The sequence below is a fragment of the Phacochoerus africanus genome, chromosome 12 (genome assembly GCF_016906955.1).
Source record: "Phacochoerus africanus isolate WHEZ1 chromosome 12, ROS_Pafr_v1, whole genome shotgun sequence".
Classification (NCBI taxonomy): Eukaryota; Metazoa; Chordata; class Mammalia; order Artiodactyla; family Suidae; genus Phacochoerus; species Phacochoerus africanus.
In genome coordinates, this window is record NC_062555.1 from 36,628,743 (window position 1) to 36,648,990 (window position 20,248).

Consider the following 20,248-nt stretch of genomic DNA (forward strand, 5'->3'; position numbering starts at 1 on the left):
ACTCATCCTTTTTGGACATTGAAAAAAATTATTTGTGCTGAAAATTTTTAGCTGTTTCTTTCCTCCACTGACTTTTTTTTTTAGGTCTGCACTTGCAGCATATTGTAGATGGGGTCTAATTGGGGCTGTGGCTGCCAGCCTACCTACAGCCACTGCAATCCCAGACCCGAGCCATGTCTGTACCACAGCTCACAGCAACACCAGATCCTTTAAGTTACTAAGCGAGGCCAGGGATCGAACCCGCATCCTCACAGATATTAGTCTTAACCTGCTGAGGCACAACGGGAACTCCTTCCTCCATTGACTTTTAAAGTGAGGAGTATATTGGCAGTTACCTGGCCCAGCCAATACAAGAATCCTTCTGCAACATCTGTGATACGGCTATTCACTTGGCTTCTACATGAACATTCACAAGTCAATTTTAGTCAATTGTAAGCACCTCTAATCATTGAGACTCTTTCTTTAGGATGTACTGAATCTACCTCCTTTTCATTGGTCTTAATTCTGTGCTCAGGGACCACATGACTGCTGAACATGTATTTGAAAACAACTACCATGTTCAGAAGGAAAATTTTCTTCTCATCCAAGCTGAACCTTCCCAACTTTTACAAGGCAGTGCAGTAGAGTGGTTAAGAACACAAGCTTTAAAATCAGACAGATCTGGCTCATATCCTATATCCACCATTTACCGGCCATATGATTTGACAAAAGATACTTAACTTCTCTCAGGCCTCATTTTTTTTTTTTTTTGGCCGTATGTGGAAGTGCCCAGACCAGGGATTGAATTCACACCACAGAAGTAACCAGAGCCACAGAAGTGACAATACCAGATTCTTAACCTGCTGAGCTACCAGGGAATTCCTAAGCCTCAATTTTCTTCTCTGTAAAATAGGCATAACAAAGCCCTCATAGAGTTCTTGTGAGGAGATAAAATCAGATAATAGATGTAAAGCATTTATCAAAAGGCTTAGGACAAAGTAAGCACTAAAAAACTAGCTACTTATCTCACGTGATGTATAGACCTTTCATTGAAATCACTTTCCTTTGGGTATGCTCTGGTTTGTCATTGTCCCTTTTAATAAGCAGCTCTCAGAACTCAATGTAGTCCTTTTAATGTGGTCTGAATAAGTTCATAGCACAAAAAACCTTTCTTTTTACTTTTTTTTAAACATGTGACCACACCTGCAGCACATGGAAGTTTCCAGGGATCAAACCAGAACCACTGCAGAGACAATGCCAAGTAGTTATAATGGGAGCCACAGGGGACGTCCACAAAAAAACTTTCTTGTTAAGGAGTTCCCACTGTGGCTCAGCAGTCATGAACCTGAGTAGTATCCAGGAGGACATGGGTTTGATCCCTAGCCCGGAAACTTCCACATGCCATGGGTGTGGCCCTAATACAAAAAAAGTTTTCTTGTTAAAAAATGATAAAATTTTTAATGCAGCCTAAGCTTAAATTATTTTTTTGGCAGTGAGGCTACTTAAGTTTGTGGTCAATTAAAACTTACAGGTCTTTTTTCATTTGAAATACTAATAAGTGAAGTCTTCTTTGGATTGTATTTGTTAGTTGTATATACCTAAGTGAAGGGGTTTTATATATATCTATTTATATTTAAAAACTTTCTTCAGCCTGTCATTACAGAGATTTTTTAATGATTTTGTTACCCACTATATTAGCTAGTCTCCTAAATATCTTCCGTACATTCGATAAAGATGACTCACATCTTCCATGTTGACAAAAATGTTAAACAGAATAGGACCAAGTACAAAGTCCTGTGGCATGCTGTTGGAAACTTTTTTTCAGGCTGACATTAAAAAAAAAAAAAAAAAAAGTTCCCTGGTGGCTCAGCAGGTTTAAGGATATGGCCTTGTCACTGTTGTGGCTTGGGTTGCTGCTGTGGCACAGGTCTGATCCCTGAACACAGAACTTTCTCGTGTCACAGTCAAAAAACAAACCAAAAAAAGGCATTATTTTGGTATAAATATTGAACCAGGTTTGAAGCTGCCTAACTTTCTCTTTTCCAGGACAATTCTCCCCATTTTATTAACAGAGATAATGTATAAAGTTTTTGCCATATATTTTGCTGAAATCAGAGTTACTGAGCCTAATTATCAGCCCAATATGTCTATTAAGATCTATAAATAAAGCTGCTCTAGCACAACATTCTCACCAAACCCATTCTGTATTCTAGTGAACACTACTTAATTTTGTTTAGTTTTAATGATTTAAAAAACTGGGGGGTGGGGGTGGGAACAATTACAACATCACTGAAAATCTATAAATGCAAAAAAACTTTCAGAGTTCCTGTCGTGGCTCAGTTGTTACTGCTGTGGCTTAGGTTGCTCTTGTGGCGCAGGTTTGACCCCTGGACTAAGAACTTCCCAATGCCATGGGCACAGAGAAAAAAAATCAAAAGGGAAATAGTATTTCATGACCTATAATAATTATATAAAGTTCAAATGTCAATGTCCATAAACGAAGTTGTATTGTAACACTTGATTGTCACACTGACTCATTTGCACATTGTCTATGGCTGCTTAGTACTACAACAGCAGTGTAGTTGCAACACATTGCACAGCAAGCAAAGCTTACAATCTTTACTACCTTGCCCTTTATAGAAAAAGTTTTTTTGACCTCTATCTTATAGTCTCCACCTAGATATGTCTTCAAGGATTGGTAGGGCTAGAATAAATATATTCTCAAGAACTCTCCAATGCTAGGGAGTTTCAGGCAAACATAAATTGTTATGAGACCATGTTGGAAGATAATGCTCCACTGGTCTGTTGCATTTCTGCACATATAGTTAGAAGGGGCACTGACTGCTTTTGTTGTGGACTATCTTTTCAATGATGCTTCTATAGTGAACAATAACCTTGGATGATATATTGTCTGGTTCTTTCTGGAGCAAAGGATGGGTATGCTTACAGCCTTGGAACACAGTGTTCCCCTCCAGGGCAAAGGGCAGACCGGTTTACTGCCTATTACAAAAGATTTGTGTTCTCTAAGCTCAGAGTTCCTCTCAGGTAACACAGGACTAAGTACAGGTGACACTGGTCTTTTTGCCTTGCCCTATGGGAACCTGGCCATAGGGAAATGGTGCAAGACAATGCTCATCCTCCGCCTATTGCTACTGTTGCAAGTAATAAGACCTTCGTCTCTGACCTAAGATCCTTGTGTCTTCTGTCCACATCCACAAACCTGTGGCTAATTTACTAGCTTGCAAGTAAGGGCAAGTAGAGACTGATAACTAGATGAGTCTCTGGTTTACCCCATTGTAACAACTAGTACAAAGTTTTGCCCTCTTTCAGACAACAGTGACAGAGACATGCACTATATTGAAATGAGAGGGAAATCTGCAACCACTTGGGCAGAAAGAAGCAACTTTTTAGAACCTTGGTTGGTTGGCTAGGAAAATTAGGGGGTGGACATACAATGCTTGTTAAGAAAGCATTAGCAACAGCTAATCTGTTCTTCAGCGCAGCCCTCCTCTTAAATCTACCATGCTAATCTTAGATCAATCCAGAGATGACAGTAAAAGGTCTCAGAACATTTTTCAAATTAAAAAAAATTTTTTTACAACATATTCAAATTACTACAAGTCTTTGCCTCTCTCAGAGAGATTTTTCTGAGGAAGACTAATTCTTGTGGGAAACTGTAAATGAAGCATTTAGTTATTAATGGCTTTTACTGCCCAGATTGGGTTTACAATGCTAATGAAGTAACCTGCTAAAGATTGAGAAACAGACCCAAAGAAATCTAGATAACTTCTTGTAATCAGCTCTCACAACATGGAAAACTCCCTCTAGCACTTAGGCTGCATTGCAGAGATCTTATTTTGATAATGGGGAAACAGGTAGCTCAAGTGAAGGTAGACTCCTCTAGGAAGGTCACTACCTGAAGGACACGAACTCTGGTCACAGCTGGAAAATGTGGCTGTGGCTGCCACAGATCCTAAGGCTGAAATGCTGTGAGCAAATGATGACTTTGCTGCCTCGTATGAGGCTTTGGGTGGACTGAAAACACTGGAATTTTGTTTGGTTAAGCTGAGGTCAGCCACTACCCTGCTTAAAACAAAGTCAGGGCACCTTGCTTTCCATACTCGGGCACTCTCTCCTTCCTTACCTCTTGTTCCCTCCCTCCTCCTCTACCCCAATCTCAGCTGCTTTAAGGGAAAGATGACTAGGGGAGAGGCCAAGATTTCTCTGACAACAGGGGGGACTGGAGGTCTATACACCGGCAAGTATGCTGGGAAACTTTGGGGAGGGGAGGAAGACAAACTTCCTCTGGCTCTGCTAGCTACAGGTGCCCAAGTCACCAGTTCCATGGGGGCTTTTGCTGTTGGAGCTAATGGGGTTTGGGCAGCGCTCACCTGGAGAAGGAGAGCTAACACGACTCTGTGGGTGGGACCTTCAGAACTAATTCAATGCATTGTTGCTGTTACTTTTACGTCTACATATACGGTAGGAATCAATGTGTAATATACTTGTGTTTCTTCATCCCATAAGTGCCAGAGGAGATTCTCCTGACTGAGAAGAGCTGCATGTAGAGAAATGCTAGTATCTTTAGGTCTCCACAATTTGAGCTACAAGTCCACAGGACTGCTGGTTTTGCCCATCAGACTCTCTGACAAGCAGAGGCAGCCTCTATCCAGAGGTGCCCCTTGGGATTTTGACACACAGCTTCCCTAACAGGGCTGCCACGTGCACCCCTTTTGAAAAGCCACTCTTAGCTTGCCACCAAGCCCTTGTTGAAACTGAGTGCCTGACTGATAAAGGCTTTGCAGCTCTCAGCCTAATGCCCCCATTTTGGGGTGGGTCGATTTGGACACCAAGGGAGGAGGGCTCAATAAGCCTTGCTTGTCAATGGAAATGGTATGTTTAAGAACACCTCTGTTCTGGGCCCAGTGGAACCTTGACTTTACATGGAAAAGTGGTAGTTATCCTCCAAGAGAAAAGTTATTCTTCAAATTCTCCTCCATGTAGCTTTTCTTTTTCTTTCTTTTCTTTTCTTTTTTTTTTTTTTGGTCTTTTTAGGGCCGTACCTGCGGCATATGGAGGTTCCCAGGCTAGGGGTCTAATAGGAGCTGTAGCCGCTGGCTGCTTTGCCACAGCCACAGCAATGCCAGATCCGAGCCGAGTCTGTGACCTGCACCACAGCTTGAGGCAACACCGGATCCTTAACCCACTGAGCAAGGACAGGGATCGAACCCATAACCTCATGGTTCCTAGTCGGATTCGTTTCCACTGCATCACGATGGGAACTCCCATCCTCCCTGTAGCTTTTCTGACTGAAGAAAAGCCATCAGCTCAATGAGGCCCTCATGTCACAGTTTCCCCTAAATATCTGGATCTGATTCCGAGATGGTTTGGCTACACTGAAAACTGATAGGAGCTGTTGCAGCTGTTCAATCCCAGATTTAACATGCAGAACCAAAAGTGGACAGGATTACTACATTCAGTGGGCAGAATTCAAGGCTACTCTCTTATCTCTTACCAACAGTCCTCTTGATGAACCTTGTTATATTTATACTCATTCTTGGGCTGTTGCCAATAGCCTAGCTCTTTGGTCTGTACTTGGAAAACTACAGATTGGCAGATTAAAAACACTCTTCCTCTGGGGATGTGAACTGTGGAGACAAACCACAGCAGCTGACCCAACCTTTTGGGTCTCTCTTGTAGGTGTCCATGGTAGGGGCCATTCTGAGGAGATGGACTAGAGTCAAGCTGCTAACAGAGCTCTGTGCTGTTCTTCTTGCCCCTGTTATAGCTGCCCACGTTCAACACTGTGCTGGACATGATCCACACCCTGATGGATGGGGCACAGAGTAGAGGAGTTCGTGTTTCTGATGCAAGTCTGCGTGCCAGACTTGGACTGCTGACAAAAGGTGACACATTTGTCTCACAAGGAATAAGGCCACACCGCATGAGAAGGGCCCCACCCACTTCTGGCATACTGATTGCATTAGACTTTTGACTCAGGGCTACAAGTCGTACCTCACTGCTATTGACACTTTTTCAGCTTTGGTCTAGTGCTATCAGTTGACTCCAGCCACACCACTGTGGTCCTTAAAATGAATCTGTGTCATGTTTTTGGCTTTCTGGACCATTTACAATCTGACAATGGTATACCTTTTATTGCAAAAGCCATTCAATAGTGGGCTCATGGCCAAGGTACTTAAAGGAATTTCCAAGTTCTCTATTATCCACAGATATCTGATACTGTTTGAGTGTTGGAAACAGCTCTAAAACCAACTCAGAAAGATCTCTTACTCTATATCCCTCTCCTCCTTCTAGTTCATTTGCCTTAGTATTAGGTACTTTGGTCACTTAATGGGACTGTCCCCTGAAAGGGATTATCTCCTCTTGGCTACTTCCTAGGCAATATAAGGACAAAAGGGGTGGAGTGGGGGATTATAAATCTACTTGGAAAATCCAGAATTCTACCCTGGGCCTGACACTTCTTTCTTTCCCATTTTGACAACTGCAGGCTGGCCTGGTTGGTACACCCTCTTGGTGACAGCCTAGCCAAATGGAACTTATGGGATTTAAACTTAAATCTGGTTCAGCTATTTGGATTCTCTTGGACTGACATGTTCCTAGCTCATAAGGACAAGGACTATATAGTTGAATACCTTATTCCCTGGGTCCTCCTAAGGGCCAAAAAGGGAGACATGATGATGGTCCTTATACATTTCAGAAAAATGTCCTTATCCCTTTTGTACCTCCCTTCTGGATAAAAGGTCTGAGTGTGAGTAGGGGGTGACTGGGGGAAAGGTGAAGTTATAGTTAGTGGAATGGAACACACTAATTTTTTAGTGGTGGGGTTAACAATCCTAGCACTAGGAGGAGGATCTTGGATGTTGGGATGCACAGGAGAGGGAGAGACCAGAACGGTCTTCCATCTTTCAGAACTATCCCTGGCTCTTTCCTCATGAAGAAAAACCCTTAGGCAAGGTTCTCCTGAACTAGCAAACACTAAATTTAACGCACTGCTGAGCCTGCCATACCTCGCGGGAGAGCTCTGATCACAACTGCCATTCTCCTTAACCTTACCACAAAGCCAACTGAAGATAACAGGGAATGGTCCTGGTCCTGCACCACCCATGCAAAAAATATGTGTCAGCACCTTCGGATAACTCTCCCACTCCCATAGCTTTCACTAGTCATTCCATGGGGTGGACACAAGACATTCCAGGCTGCCTGGACAAAGAGGAGAGTTTGGACGGCCTGCCGACAGGCTGTCCTTCCATAAATGAGGACTAGACTAAATTATTCAAACTAAACTAGGAACTCTAAGACCTACCAACCAGCTGCTGATCACATCTAGGGGCTCCAATAATCATAAACGTCATTTTCTTTCCAGGTAAGAGTGTGCACCCCAGAAGTGTGTTTTTATGTGGAAGTCAGGCATTAATGTTCCTTCTCTTGAAAACACAGTGGCTTGGACCCTCGGGGAGGTCATAAGAGACCTCTGAGGAAACACCATCAGTAGGTCACACAGCCCTCAGATGACTGGGAGAATTATCCAAAATGAACTGCCCTGATGACTTGGAGGAGTTTCTCCAAGGGATTGATTACTTACTTGCTTTTGCATGCAACCAGTGGGCATACAAATTCCTACAATGAGAACCACTGAATTAGAAGAGGTAGGACATGGAGTTCCCGTTGTGGCTTAGGGGTTAACGAACCCGACTAGTAACCATGAGGTTGCAGGTTCAATCCCTGGCCTTGCCCAGTGGGTTGGGGATCTGGTGTTGCCATGAGCTGTGGTGTAGGTCGCAGACGCGGCTCGGATCCCACGTTGCTGTGGCTAGGGTGTAGGCTGGTGGCTACAGCTCCGACTGGACCCCTAGCCTGGGAACCTCCATATGCCGCGGGAAGCAGCCCTAGGAAAGGCAAAAAGACAAAAAGACAAAAAGACAAAAAAAAAAAAAAAGAAGAGGTAGGACAAAATTTGTCATAACTTTAGCTGAAAAGATCAATGACATCACATTGGTCCTGAAAGGCATTCAAGCCAGATTGAGCTCACTGCTCAGGTTGTTATGACTGATATAATTGCCCTAGACTTCCACCTTGCAGGCCATGGCAAAATACGTGCAGTTGTAACTAGATTAATGCTTTAGGCCAGGGGAAAAGTCAATACAGAAACAATACCTAGGAAGGAGTCACAGTAGATTCTAATGTTTTATGAAATCTGTTCAGCTGATTGGGTCTGGACCCCTGGGGAGCATGGTTATTAATACTGTAGGTTGACTTCATCCAGCTACTTGGAGTCTATTGATAGTGGCCTTATTAAATATTACATGAAACAAATTTAATGGATATATGGTCCCAGTCGCTGGTGGTCAGATTAATCAGAATGACAGAGCGGCATACTCATGGGAAAGTTTTCCAGAAGCCAAGAAGGTATGGAAACAAGGAATGGATATTGGGAGAAAATTCTTCATGGGTCTCTCATAATTCTGCACATCTTATAAATACAGGCACTGACTGCCTCTGGTGGGCAGAATAATGGCTCCCCAAAGATGTCCATATCCTAATCCCCAGAGCCTGTGAATCTGTCACCTTACATGCCAGGGGGACTCTGCAGATGTGATTAAGGAACTTGAGATGGGGAGATTATCCTGGATTATCTCAGATGGCCCAACATCATCTTTATAAGGGAAAGGAGGATGCAGGAAAGTTAGAGGTAATCAACAATGGAAGCAGAAGGTCAAGTGATTTGGCCACAAGCCAAGAAATGTGGGCAGTTGGAAAAAGCAAGGAATGAATTCTCTCCCAGAGTCTCCAGAAAGAATGCATCCTTTAATTTTCACCCCTTTAAGATCCATTTTGTGGTACAACCACTATGGAAAACAGTATGGAGGTACCTCAGAAAACTAACTATAGAAACTACCATATTATCTAGCAATCCCACTCTTGGGCATACATCCAGACAAAACTTTCCTTGAAAAAGACACATACACCTGTATGTTCACTGCAGCAGTATTCACAATAGCCAAGACATGGAAACAACCTAAACGTCCATTGACAGATGATTGGATTAAGAAGATGTGGTGTATACACACACACACACACACACACACACACACACACACACACACACAATGGAATACTACTCAGCCATAAAAAAGAACAAAATAATGCCATTTGCAGCAACATGGATGGAACTAGAGACTCTCATACTGAGTGAAGTAAGTCAGAAAGAGAAAGACAAATACCATAGGATACCACTTATATCTGGAATCTAACATATGGCACAAATAAACCTTTCCACAGAAATGAAAATCAGGAACATGGACAACAGACTTGTGGTTGCCAAGGGGGAGAGGGAGGGAATTGGATGGATTGGGAATTTGGGGTTAATAGATGCAAACTATTGCCTTTGGAATAGATAAGCAATGAGATCTTGCTATATAGCCTGGGAACATATCTAGTCACTTATGACAGAGCATGATAATGTGAGAAAAAAGACTGTACACATGTATGTGTGACTGGGTCACCTTGCTGTACAGTAGAAAACTGACCCGATATAATGGAAAAAATAATAATTATTATTAAAAAAAGATTCATTTTGGACTTCTGACCTCCAGAGTTGTAAGCAACATCTGTGTTGATATAAGCCACTAAAGTTGTGGTTGTTACAGCAGAAATGGAAACTAATACGCTGCTTTGTGTTCTGGACAATTTTTTCAAGGATATTTGTATAGTGCACAGTTTTGAAAATAAAATATCTCCCTCCAGAGAAAAGGGCTGCAGGCTTACTGCCCATTTAAAAGATCTGGGTTCCCCCTTTTTTTTTTGACACACCCAGAGCATATGGAAGTTCCCAGTCCAGGGATTGAACCCATGCCAAAGCAGTGACAATGCTGGATCCTTAACCCACTAGGCCACCAGGGAACTCCTGGGTTCCCCATTCCCTTTTTTTTTTTTTTCAGGGCCACACCTGTGGCACATGGAGGTTCCCAGGCTAGGGGTCGAAGTGGAGCTGTAGCTGCTTGCCTATGCCACAGCCACAGCAATGTCAAATATAAGCTGTGTCTGTGACCTACACCACAGCTCACAGCAATGCCAGATCCTAACCCACTGAGCGAGGCCAGGGATTGAACCTGTGTCCTCATGGATGCTAATCAGATTTGTTTCCGCTGAGCCATGATGGGACTGGGTTCCCCATTCTTGAGGTTCATCTTATAATGCAAACCACTGCAGAAGTTAGGGATTGGGGCACTAGTGCACAAAAATGCTGAAACACTAGCCACAGCTACTACTGTAACAAAATCCTTTGTTGCTAACCTAAGAGTCAAGTGTCTTCTGCCAGCAGTCTATGAAACCGTTAGCTCACAAGTAGGGAAAAATCTCAGACCCTTCACAATTTTTGACAGATTAAAGAACTCAGATAAGCTATGATGTTTTTCTGTCTTCGCCTTTCAACTCATGGGGGAACCAAGGTTGTAAGAATTATTCGGATAAATGGAAGGATTGAATCACTAATTTTTTTAAACACTTCCTTTGTAAAATATCTGCTAGTTGTCTTTTTGAGTGCTACAAATTCCCCAACACCCAGAAGCATTTTCCTCCAGAAGCATTATTAGTCCTTGCAATTCCTAGATAATTTTGTTCATATAGATTTTGTACTCTTTAACTTACTTCTCTCTGCCCTCAGAGAGCACCTAAAATTTCCCCATGGCTCTTTTGCTTAGTTTATACAACAAGATGGCAGACTCTTCACATAAGGTAACTTCCTAAGGTCAGGAAACACATTCCAAATACATTCGTTTTGAATAAATTTGTCCTCTGAAAAGAAATCATAAGGCTTGGAGTTTTACGCAGAATAAAACCAGGCTTGGGTCTAATTATAAAAATATTTATCCTTGTATTTGTATGCTTCCAGGAGAACCAGTCTACTACCTCTATAAGATATTCAAACCTTGCCCTAGGGACTGTGTGTCAGGTTATCAGCAGTACCCTGTTTACAAGAGAGGTCAAAAGAGAATAGCCTATGAATATTGTTAGGCATTTTCACGAGGCCTGAATAAAATGAGATCTCCTAATAAGAGATGAGTAGGTTAAAATGCAGTAACTGAGGTTAAGTGCAAGTTTATAATGGAAGTCTAGGAATACTTACCAATATTGGGGAAAATCCACTGTAAGGCTTTTCATGTACAGTAATCAACTAAGAATTAAAGACACTTTGTAGTGAAATATGATTCTTTGATATTTGATAATATTTGCTACTTCACTGTGTGACAGAGGAATAAGAGGAAAAATTTGGGTCATAGGGATGATCCCACCAGTTCTCTGTCCAGCTTGCTTCCCAGAGAACATCTGGTAATGTCGAGAAACATTTTTGACTGTCATGATTGTGGTGGGGTGGTAGTACTACTGGCATCTACTGAATAGACATCATGGATTCTGTTAAACATCCCATAATGCACAGAAGAGCCCCCTCAAAACAAAGATTTATCTTGCTTCAAATGTCAGTTGGATCAAGGTTGAGAACCCCTACTGTATAGGAAAGATACAAAAATAGTGAGATTGGTGATGGATGGTTCATCTTGGTATCTAATTATGGTTATGTGAATCTATACATAGGATAAAATTACAAAGAAGCACACACACACGCACACACCACTGCAGGTTAAAAAATATGGTGAAACTAAATAAAGTTTGTAGTCTAGTTAACATGTCAATTTCCTAGTTGGACATTATGCAGCAAAAATTTAAGATGTCACCGTTGTGGGAAGCTGGGTTAAGGGTACATAGGACACTCTGCACTTTTTTTGCAACTTCCATGTCAGTCTATAACTATCTCAAAATAAAAAGTAAAACAAAAATAGTGAGACTAGAGCAAAATAAGAACTACAGGTGCGTTCCTCAGAGAGGCTTGCTATATCTCCTTCCCTTGGACCACTGTCCACCTTCTTGTTGCTTCTGTATATTATGCATTGCTTGGCACAGCTGTGGGATCCACTTAGGAGCTTGACTTCAAAGCTTGTGGTGGCTGTACATATATTTGTACATTCCACCCTAAACGTTTAAAGCTTTAGTTGGTGAATTAGTAAAAAACCCTCCTCACCACCACTTCTTCCCCAGCCCTAATGCTTAGAAATTTACTGTACATTTTACCATGTTCCTACTTTGATTTGGAAGTAACCCTAGAGATCTTTGTGGACTGTTCCTAGGCTATGGCCCAGTTTGAGATCTATGCCCTGGCAGAGTTTCCATTTCTCACTACTGCATCTTTCTCATGAAGTTGCCCCTTTCAACACACTTAACCAAATCATATCCATTCCTTAAGGATAATTTCCTTTAAAATCCCTCTATGATTCTCCCTCCTTCTGTGCACCAAGCAGGGAATGAATAATGTTTCCTTTTTATGGAACTATGGCAAAGCAAGTATGTAGGATATATCTATATAGGTACGTATTATCCATCTGTCTATCTTTGTACTATAAACCTCGGGGGAGACAAAAGAGTATAAAATACGACTTACTGATTTAAGCAAATTTCTTTTCTAGTGGTAAACATGACAGTTCAACAATTCATTATTAACAGTAAATTATCTCATACCAAGAAATTAGTTTAGGCATTGGGTGGTAATACGATGATTAAGTCTTGATCGCTGTTTTCAAGAACCTTGTCTAATAAAAGAAATAGGCACACAAGTGTAACACAAGGCAGAATGTGATAAGTGACAGCAGAAAGGTAATAGTCAAATGAGAATATAAAGTATTTAGAGAACATGTCTCTCAAAAAAATGTTATCAGGGAAAAACTGTTAGGGAAAGTCACATTTCAAGGGAATCCGAAGGATGGGTAAAACAATGGAATTAAAATGAGAGTGAAGAATTTCTACTTGCAGTGAAAATGCGTTGAAGCCTAGAAGAAGGAAAGCACAAGACAAACTTGGAATGTCCAGTGCACTCACTTGATTGATGGTTAAGATCTGAATGAAGACAGCCAATATCTAAACTTGTGGATGCCATGCCACAAGTTTAGGTATTATTCTAAAGCTTTGGTGAGAGCTAATGACAATTTTCTGGATGTCATAATCAAAGACTAGTTCTAGAAGGATAATATTCATAATCAATAGAAAATAGTTTTGAAGATAGTGACTCTAGACTGAGGCAGAGGAATCTTTTGGAGGTTATTGTTACAATCTGGGCTATTATTAATGAAGGTGTGAACTAGACTGGTAGCAAGAGAAATAGTTTTAGGTAATTGACGGTGATGAATTGTTAAGTGAAGGGTACAAATGATGATGATGAAGGTCAGAGAAAAAATGATTCTGCAGGCTTGGGTGTTTTCTAAAAGAGAAAAGGCTGTAATAATGGGCACAACATGGCAGATGTAGTGATGTGAGATCCTAGGTGAGAGAAGTATAATGTACAAATGTTTCTAGAGATGATAATAAATATGCTTGACTGTAGCAGACTATGTCTATAAAGGGCAATGGGAGTGAAGCTTGAAAGGCCAGGAATTAGTTGTGGAAGGCCTTGAATCTCTAGCTAAGAAGATTAGGCCTTAATTTTATTAGACTTTTTTTTTTTTTTGTCTTTTCTAGGGTTGCTCTCACGGTATATGGAGGTTTCCAGGCTAGGGGTCTAACTGGAGCTGTAGCTTCGGGCCTACACCACAGCTCACGGCAACGCCAGATCTTCAACCCACTGAGCGAGGCCAGAGATTGAACCCGCAACCTCATGGTTTCTAGTCAGATTCGTTAACCACTGTGCCACGACGGGAACTCCAGGCCTTATTTTTGAGGCAGTGGGAGCTTACGATGGATCTTGAGTAAGGGAATAACTATGACGAATGCATGTTATTTACCCACTAATTTTACACATGTGCCATCTTTTGTAACATATAGTTCCTGGACACAGGATTGAAGTTTGCTCAATAAATTCTTGATTGATTGAATTGACTGACTCATTTTGTCAAGGAAGAATTCTACATCTTATTTATATAAAATCTTATTTCTAAACTTGAAGTTGGAATATTGGGACTTATAAAAAAAAGACATGTCCAGTTAGAGCTGCTCACATTGTCTTGTGAGAACTGAATGGTAAAATTTCAGCAGTTTTGTGAGCAACGACCTCAAATTTGTAGCTTGGGATTGGCCATTTTGTAAGTAGCATTATATCAAGGAAACTGGCACATGCTAAAAAAATCAAAGCTTGCTTTCTGGAGTGTTTATTAAATACTTATTGGCATGGTACTGAGGCAGGAGGTAGATGGGCTCTAGGATAGAAATTTGCAACTAGCCTCTTATTTACACTTCTTGAAGCAGAAGACAGATGGGCTCCAGGACAGACATTTACAACTAGCTTCTGGTTTACACTTCCTGAAGCAGAAGATAGGTGGGCTCCGGGACAAACATTTACAACCAGCCACCTATCTATATTTCAAGATAGAAATAACAACAGGAACAAGGCAAATAACTAGTACTTGTCTTCTGAGAACTTGTTAAACAATGATAATGACAGGATCAGAAGAGGGGCTAATAATCCCTGCTTGATCAAAAGACCAAGAAGTCACATTCTTCCCGTCCTTGGGGCCAGGGAGACCCCAACTATACATGCACAGAGAGACCCTTCTGGGTCAGAAAGGGAGGGTATGCCAGGTCATAATAAGTCAAGAGAACCTCTCCACCATGCTTTGCTTTGGACTCCACTTTGTCCAAAAGATGTGCATGGAGATCAGGGAGGGCTCTGGGTCAGGTCCAGTGTAAAAGGTAAAACAAGGTAATTGCCAAAGGAAGACAAAGACCTGGAAGAACTGTTCTATATAAGTGACTTATTTTAATAACGCTATATTATACCTGCACCCTCACTCCTTTGGGCGTGTATTACCACTTTACTTCTGCCTTAGATAAACAAATTCTCTGTGTGCTCTCCCACACACTGTACTGTGTTTCCAACAATAAACTTTATACCTATTTTTTACAATCTTTGCCTTCTTGAAACATTCTTGCTTTCAACAGGGGGAAAGAAAGAGGGCAATTCTGCTTTAAGCCTCTAGCTACTCTGGTGGCTAGGATTCCTGGTCTTCACTCAGGCTGCCCAGGTTCAATTCCTGAGCAGAGAATTAAGGTCTCACTTCAAGCCATCACCCACTGCTATATCTCTGAAATGAGTAGTGGGAGACTCCTCACTCCATCTCCTCCTACCCATCCCATCCAACTTCCTTTCTTTCTCTGTTCTTTTTTTTTTTTTTTTTTTTTGGCCATGTCCCCAGAAAGCAGAAGTTCCTGGGCTAGGGATTGAACCTGTGCCACAGCAGTGACAATGCAGGAACTCCCTTGCCTCTTTTTTGAGGGCAGACACTGACTCTTATTTTCCTCTGTATCCTCAACATAGTATTTGGACATTAATGTGCTCAATTAATGTTTGTAAAATGAATGAAATATGCTATTGAATTTTTTTTTTCTTTTTAGGACCACACCCGAGGCATATGGAAGTTCCCAGGCTAGGAGTCTAATTGGAGCTACAGGTGCCAGTCACAGCCACGACCACAGCAATGCCAGATCCCTAACACGCTGAGCGAGGGCAGGGATCGAACCTGCAACCTCACAGTCCTTAGTCAGATTCGTTTCTGCTGTGCCACGACAGGACCTCCAGCTCTTATATTTGTTTCACCAATCATTTAACAAACAAAAATTGTTCAAAAGAATATGCCTCAGACACCCTGTGGCCAAATCAGATCCTAGGCCTGTTTTTGTAAGTAGTTTTACCAGGACACAGGGAGGCTTAGTTACCTATACACTGCAGTTGTTCTTTGTTACAAGCACAGAGCTGAGTATTTGAGACGGAAAATGTATGGTCCACAAAGCCTGATACATCTACTATCTAGTCTTCCGATGGTTTCTTACAAGGTAGAGTTGTATCCAAAAAGGGCTCTAATGAATTACTTAACTACATATTCTTACAGATAAATTCTATTACTCCATAAATTGAGCATAGTCATCAGAATTTTTGTAGAAATTAATGTAGATATAAATAATTACAGAGAAATTTTTCCTAAGTGTAGGGTTAGAGATAAATGATTGGTTTTCCAATGGCAGAACTTTCCACCTTGACAAGTAATGATTACCTCACATCCAGGCACAAACAGTCATCCTCTAGCAGAGAGCCTTGTGTAACTTCTTCATGCTATTATTGAACAAGCTGCCAGGAATGTAGCTGATATCAGATGATGCCTATGTTGCAATTTACACTTTGAGAGCTCCTCTTAGACCCAGATTCCAAAGGAGCTCTGCTAAAAAGTGGTCTTCATGTAAGGGTACTTATAACCAGAACAGAATTGGATGGCTTAAGAACAGAAATACAGTACGTATCTTTGCATATTTGGATCATGGTGGGGTGTCAGAGTTTACACTTGTGGAATACTGGTTAATAAAGTTCATGTCCTGTGTTGTACATTCCTTTGCAAGTCATCTTCAAAGGCAGATGATAAGTTCATTTCAAATTTAGAATTCTTAAGGGGGAAATTAACTTACTGTTTTTTATTTGTACCCATGTTACATTGAATATAATCTTCGAAACTTTAATGCCACTTAAAGTCTGAAATGAAGCAGTAACTTAATTTGAAAGAATATAAAATGAACACCTGAGCTTCATTAAATTGTCCCAGTTGGGTGGGCACTTCTTGGGTACTCTGCTTGTGCCACAAACATTTGGGGGAATAGTATTCAGAGAACTCCGGGATGCACTAGCAGGGTTATCAACGCAGGAGAGGCCACTGTCAACACAGGTGGCCTGATCACCTGACCAAACGGGGCTGACCCGAGGGTGGGAAGCTCTGGCCATGGAGCAATGACTCCGCGAAACTGCGCAAGGTGGCTACAGGCATGTACTCCATTTTCCTTTTCTTAGGACTAGGATTTTTTTCCTCCACTAATTCATATTTCAACTCTCGTGCACCGGGCTATTAAGAGCAAGTGTTTTAAAGCTTCCAAGTGGGTAGGAATCAAGCACATTTAAAATCAACGAAACACCTTGCGGGCATTTGTTCTAGACCCTCCTCGCAGCAGGCTACGCAAAGCAGGTACGGGAGCTAAGGGGGTGCGCACCGCCACCGGGGGGAGGGGGGGTGTAAGGTGAGGGGGTTGGGGGAAACTACCTGGCCCCCCAGCGCGCACGCGCATCTCCAGCCGCAGCGCCCAGTGGTCGATGCCCCTTTCCAGTACTTTCGCTAGCCGTGACGTCATCCCTCTGCGCCCTTTCTGTCTCCCCGAGAACACGCGAGTTTATTTTTTGGTGAAAGGGGTAAAAAGAAATGAACTGACCTCTTCTACCCCACTTTGTTTTTAGTCCTTCATTCTGAACGCGCCTACGCTTTGAGCAATGGAGCAGGAAAGGGCAAAAAAACCAGCCAGAGTCCCAAGCGGCGGCCGCCTGGCATGACTCGGCTACGTCTCCAGCCGCGTTACCCGGCGTGCCCCGCGCGGCGCCGGCAGAGGGACGTGGGGGGGAGGGGCGGGGAGGAGGAAGCGGCGGCGGCGGCGGCTGCGGATGTCGCTGTGAGCGAGCGGCATCTGAACACACGGCGGCTGCCGAGCGCCCAACCCGGGCCTGCGCCGGGGTCCACGCCAAGCTTCGCGGCCCCTCGCCCGATAGGACAGCCCTGCGCCCGTTGTCACCGAGGCGGCGTGCCCCACATTCTCCGCTGCCCAGGCCGGCCGGTTCTGGCGTCGCCTGGCTCCCCCTCGCTCGCCCGCTCCCTCCTGCGCGCCTGAGTCACCGCCGTCGCCGCCATGGCCGAGAATGGTGAAAGCGGCGGCCCTCCGAGCTCCCAGGACAGCGCCGCCGCGGCCGAAGGTGCCGGCGGCCCCGCGGCCGCTGTCTCCGCCGAGCCCAAGATCATGAAAGTCACCGTGAAGACCCCAAAGGAGAAGGAGGAGTTCGCAGTGCCGGAGAATAGCTCAGTCCAGCAGGTGAGGGCCGCCCTAGGCTCGGGGCGTAGTGGGGATGGCGGCAGGACCTCCGCCCGCCGTGGGAGGAGGCGGTTTTGCAAGGGTTTTGGCGGTGGTGGGGGTCGTCCCCGGAGGTGCCCTCAGCCTTTCTCCCGCGTCTCATCCCAAATTCGTTCACACCCAAGTTCGTGGGTTTGCTCCTGGGGGCATCGCAGAGGTTTGTGGCGGGGGCCGCGCGGCCTTTTTGGGGGACGAACAGATGCTGCTTCTCTCGGCTCCTTCTTCGGGCGTCCACAGACCCCCAGCCTCCTCCTCCAGCTCCCCGCCCCCAGCCGCCTCCCTCTGGCTCCTCACAAAGGAAAGGGACCCGCCGCCTGGCTCCGGGCGGGGTGGAGTCTGGGTTAGGGTTCGCCTTAGCCTAGTCTGCGGTTTTGTCTCGTGAAAAAAAAAAAAGGGATGCTCATTGTTTTACCTGCCTACAGGTTGAGGTGGATTGGGGGATGACGAGCACGTGTACATTTGGTTCTGCGTTTTGAGTGCTGAAATTTTTCCCACCTTCCAATCTTTAAAGAAAAAATTAACTATGACGTAGAAATTGTTTTCAGCCATATCTTAAGTGCTAGTACTAGGCTTAAACAGAAGAGGGGATGACTTTCATTGACGATTTGCTGGTCTTTTTTTAAAGTATATTTGTCATCGCTTAGATGCCAATCATTGGGGAGGTTTTTGTTTGATTTTAGTGGGAGAACTGCGTTATTCAGATATTAGCGTATGCAGTCGGATAACAACGAAATTGGAGTTAATGGAGAACATGCAAATATGCTACTTAAAATCTGTTCAGGAATACAAATCCCGCAGTTAATAGTCTTGAGGAATTTAACACATTGTTTTAGCTTATTGTTGAATATACGTCTCAGGATATTTTCTATAATTATTGAATTGATCTCAGCGTGAACAGTTTATGAAGAAGCAAAAATTACTGAAACGTACTTGTGAATGTCCCTAGGAACAATAAATGATTAGGGCATTTGTATGTATAATTCTGAAAGGTGTTGTGTTTTGTCAAGTAGTAGTAAGTAGAGTGTGTAGCATCAAGTGAGAAACTTTGACCACCTATTGAGTCACCATATTTTTTCTCTCAATATAACTATAAAAAATTTCCTTAACGTTTTTATGTTTTCTAGCATACAGGGAAATTGAAATAATTGTGCAGTGAACACCATGTGTCCATTGCCTACAGTTAGTATCTAGCTTTATTTGCTCTGTCATACAATTAATCATCGGTCAGTTAGTTTTATTTTTTCGGATGCATTTCAGGGTAAGTTGTAAGCATTAGTACATGTTACTCTTAAAAAGCACTTTAGCAATGTGCCTATCATTAACCTGAATTCATTTTTTTTAACCTGAAATTTTTTTAGTTAAATTTGACTTGCGGTGAAGCGCACAATTGTCATTACATGAGTTTTCCCAAGTACATACACCTGTGTAATCCGAAGCCTTATCAAGTTGTAGAACTTTATAATTGACTAGGAAATTTCCCCCTTGCCCTTTCCCAGTCAGTTCAGTGACTCTCCTCCGTTAACCACTGTTTCGATTTCTTCCATGGATTCATTTTGCTTTTTCTAGAATTTCACATAAGTGGGATTATTGGGTATGTACTCTGAGTAAGGCTTTTTCTTTCAGCTTAGTGTTTTTGAGACTCCTTGTGTATCATCAGCAGTTCTTTTTCATTGCTATGATTCTTACTTTGTATGGATATACCACGGTAATCTATTCATTTTCCAGTTGAGGGTCACCTGGGCTGTTTCCAGTTAGTTGCTATGAACATTCTTGTATAAATCTTTTTATTGGACAGGTGCTTGTATCTTTCATGTTAAATGCTTAGAAGTGGAATGACTGGGTCATAGGGTAGCTGTAGGTTTAGTTTCATAGGGAACTATGTTTTTAAAAAATGCTTGTGCTCTTTTACGGTCCTACTGATAGTGCGTCGGAGTTCCTGTTGCTCCACATTCCCACTAACATTTGATAATATCAGTCTTTTTTATTTTAGTTATTGTAGCAAGAGACCTACAAAAGGATAATATTGAAGGCTTAGACTGTATCAGGCAAATTCTGTTTTCTGTAATTTAAAATCTATTTCACTGTTTCTGTGTAATGTAAATTTTCTTAATACATTATTCTGAAAAAGTATACCTCCAGAAGACTGTTGTCTGTGTGTGAATGATTAAAGTTAGTGCAGAGAATGGAAGGATGCTTCCATATACTAGCTTTTAATTAGCTTGTTCTAGGATTTTGTAGCTCTCTAGATTATAAGATTTTGAAATACAGTTACCTAAAA

The 20,248-nt window shown here is 42.6% G+C and overlaps 1 protein-coding gene across 2 annotated transcripts in view; it reads left to right on the forward strand.

The window, feature by feature from the left end:
* Positions 1-17,243: 17,243 nt before the first annotated feature.
* The window catches only part of UBQLN1 (ubiquilin 1), a 41,199-nt gene continuing 38,194 nt past the window's right edge, over positions 17,244-20,248 (forward strand). For both annotated transcript variants that reach the window (XM_047754664.1, XM_047754665.1), the window contains exon 1: positions 17,244-17,931. In XM_047754664.1, coding sequence (XP_047610620.1) covers positions 17,752-17,931 — 180 coding nt within the window. In that variant the 5' untranslated portion in view covers positions 17,244-17,751. The remainder of the gene's footprint in view (positions 17,932-20,248) is intronic.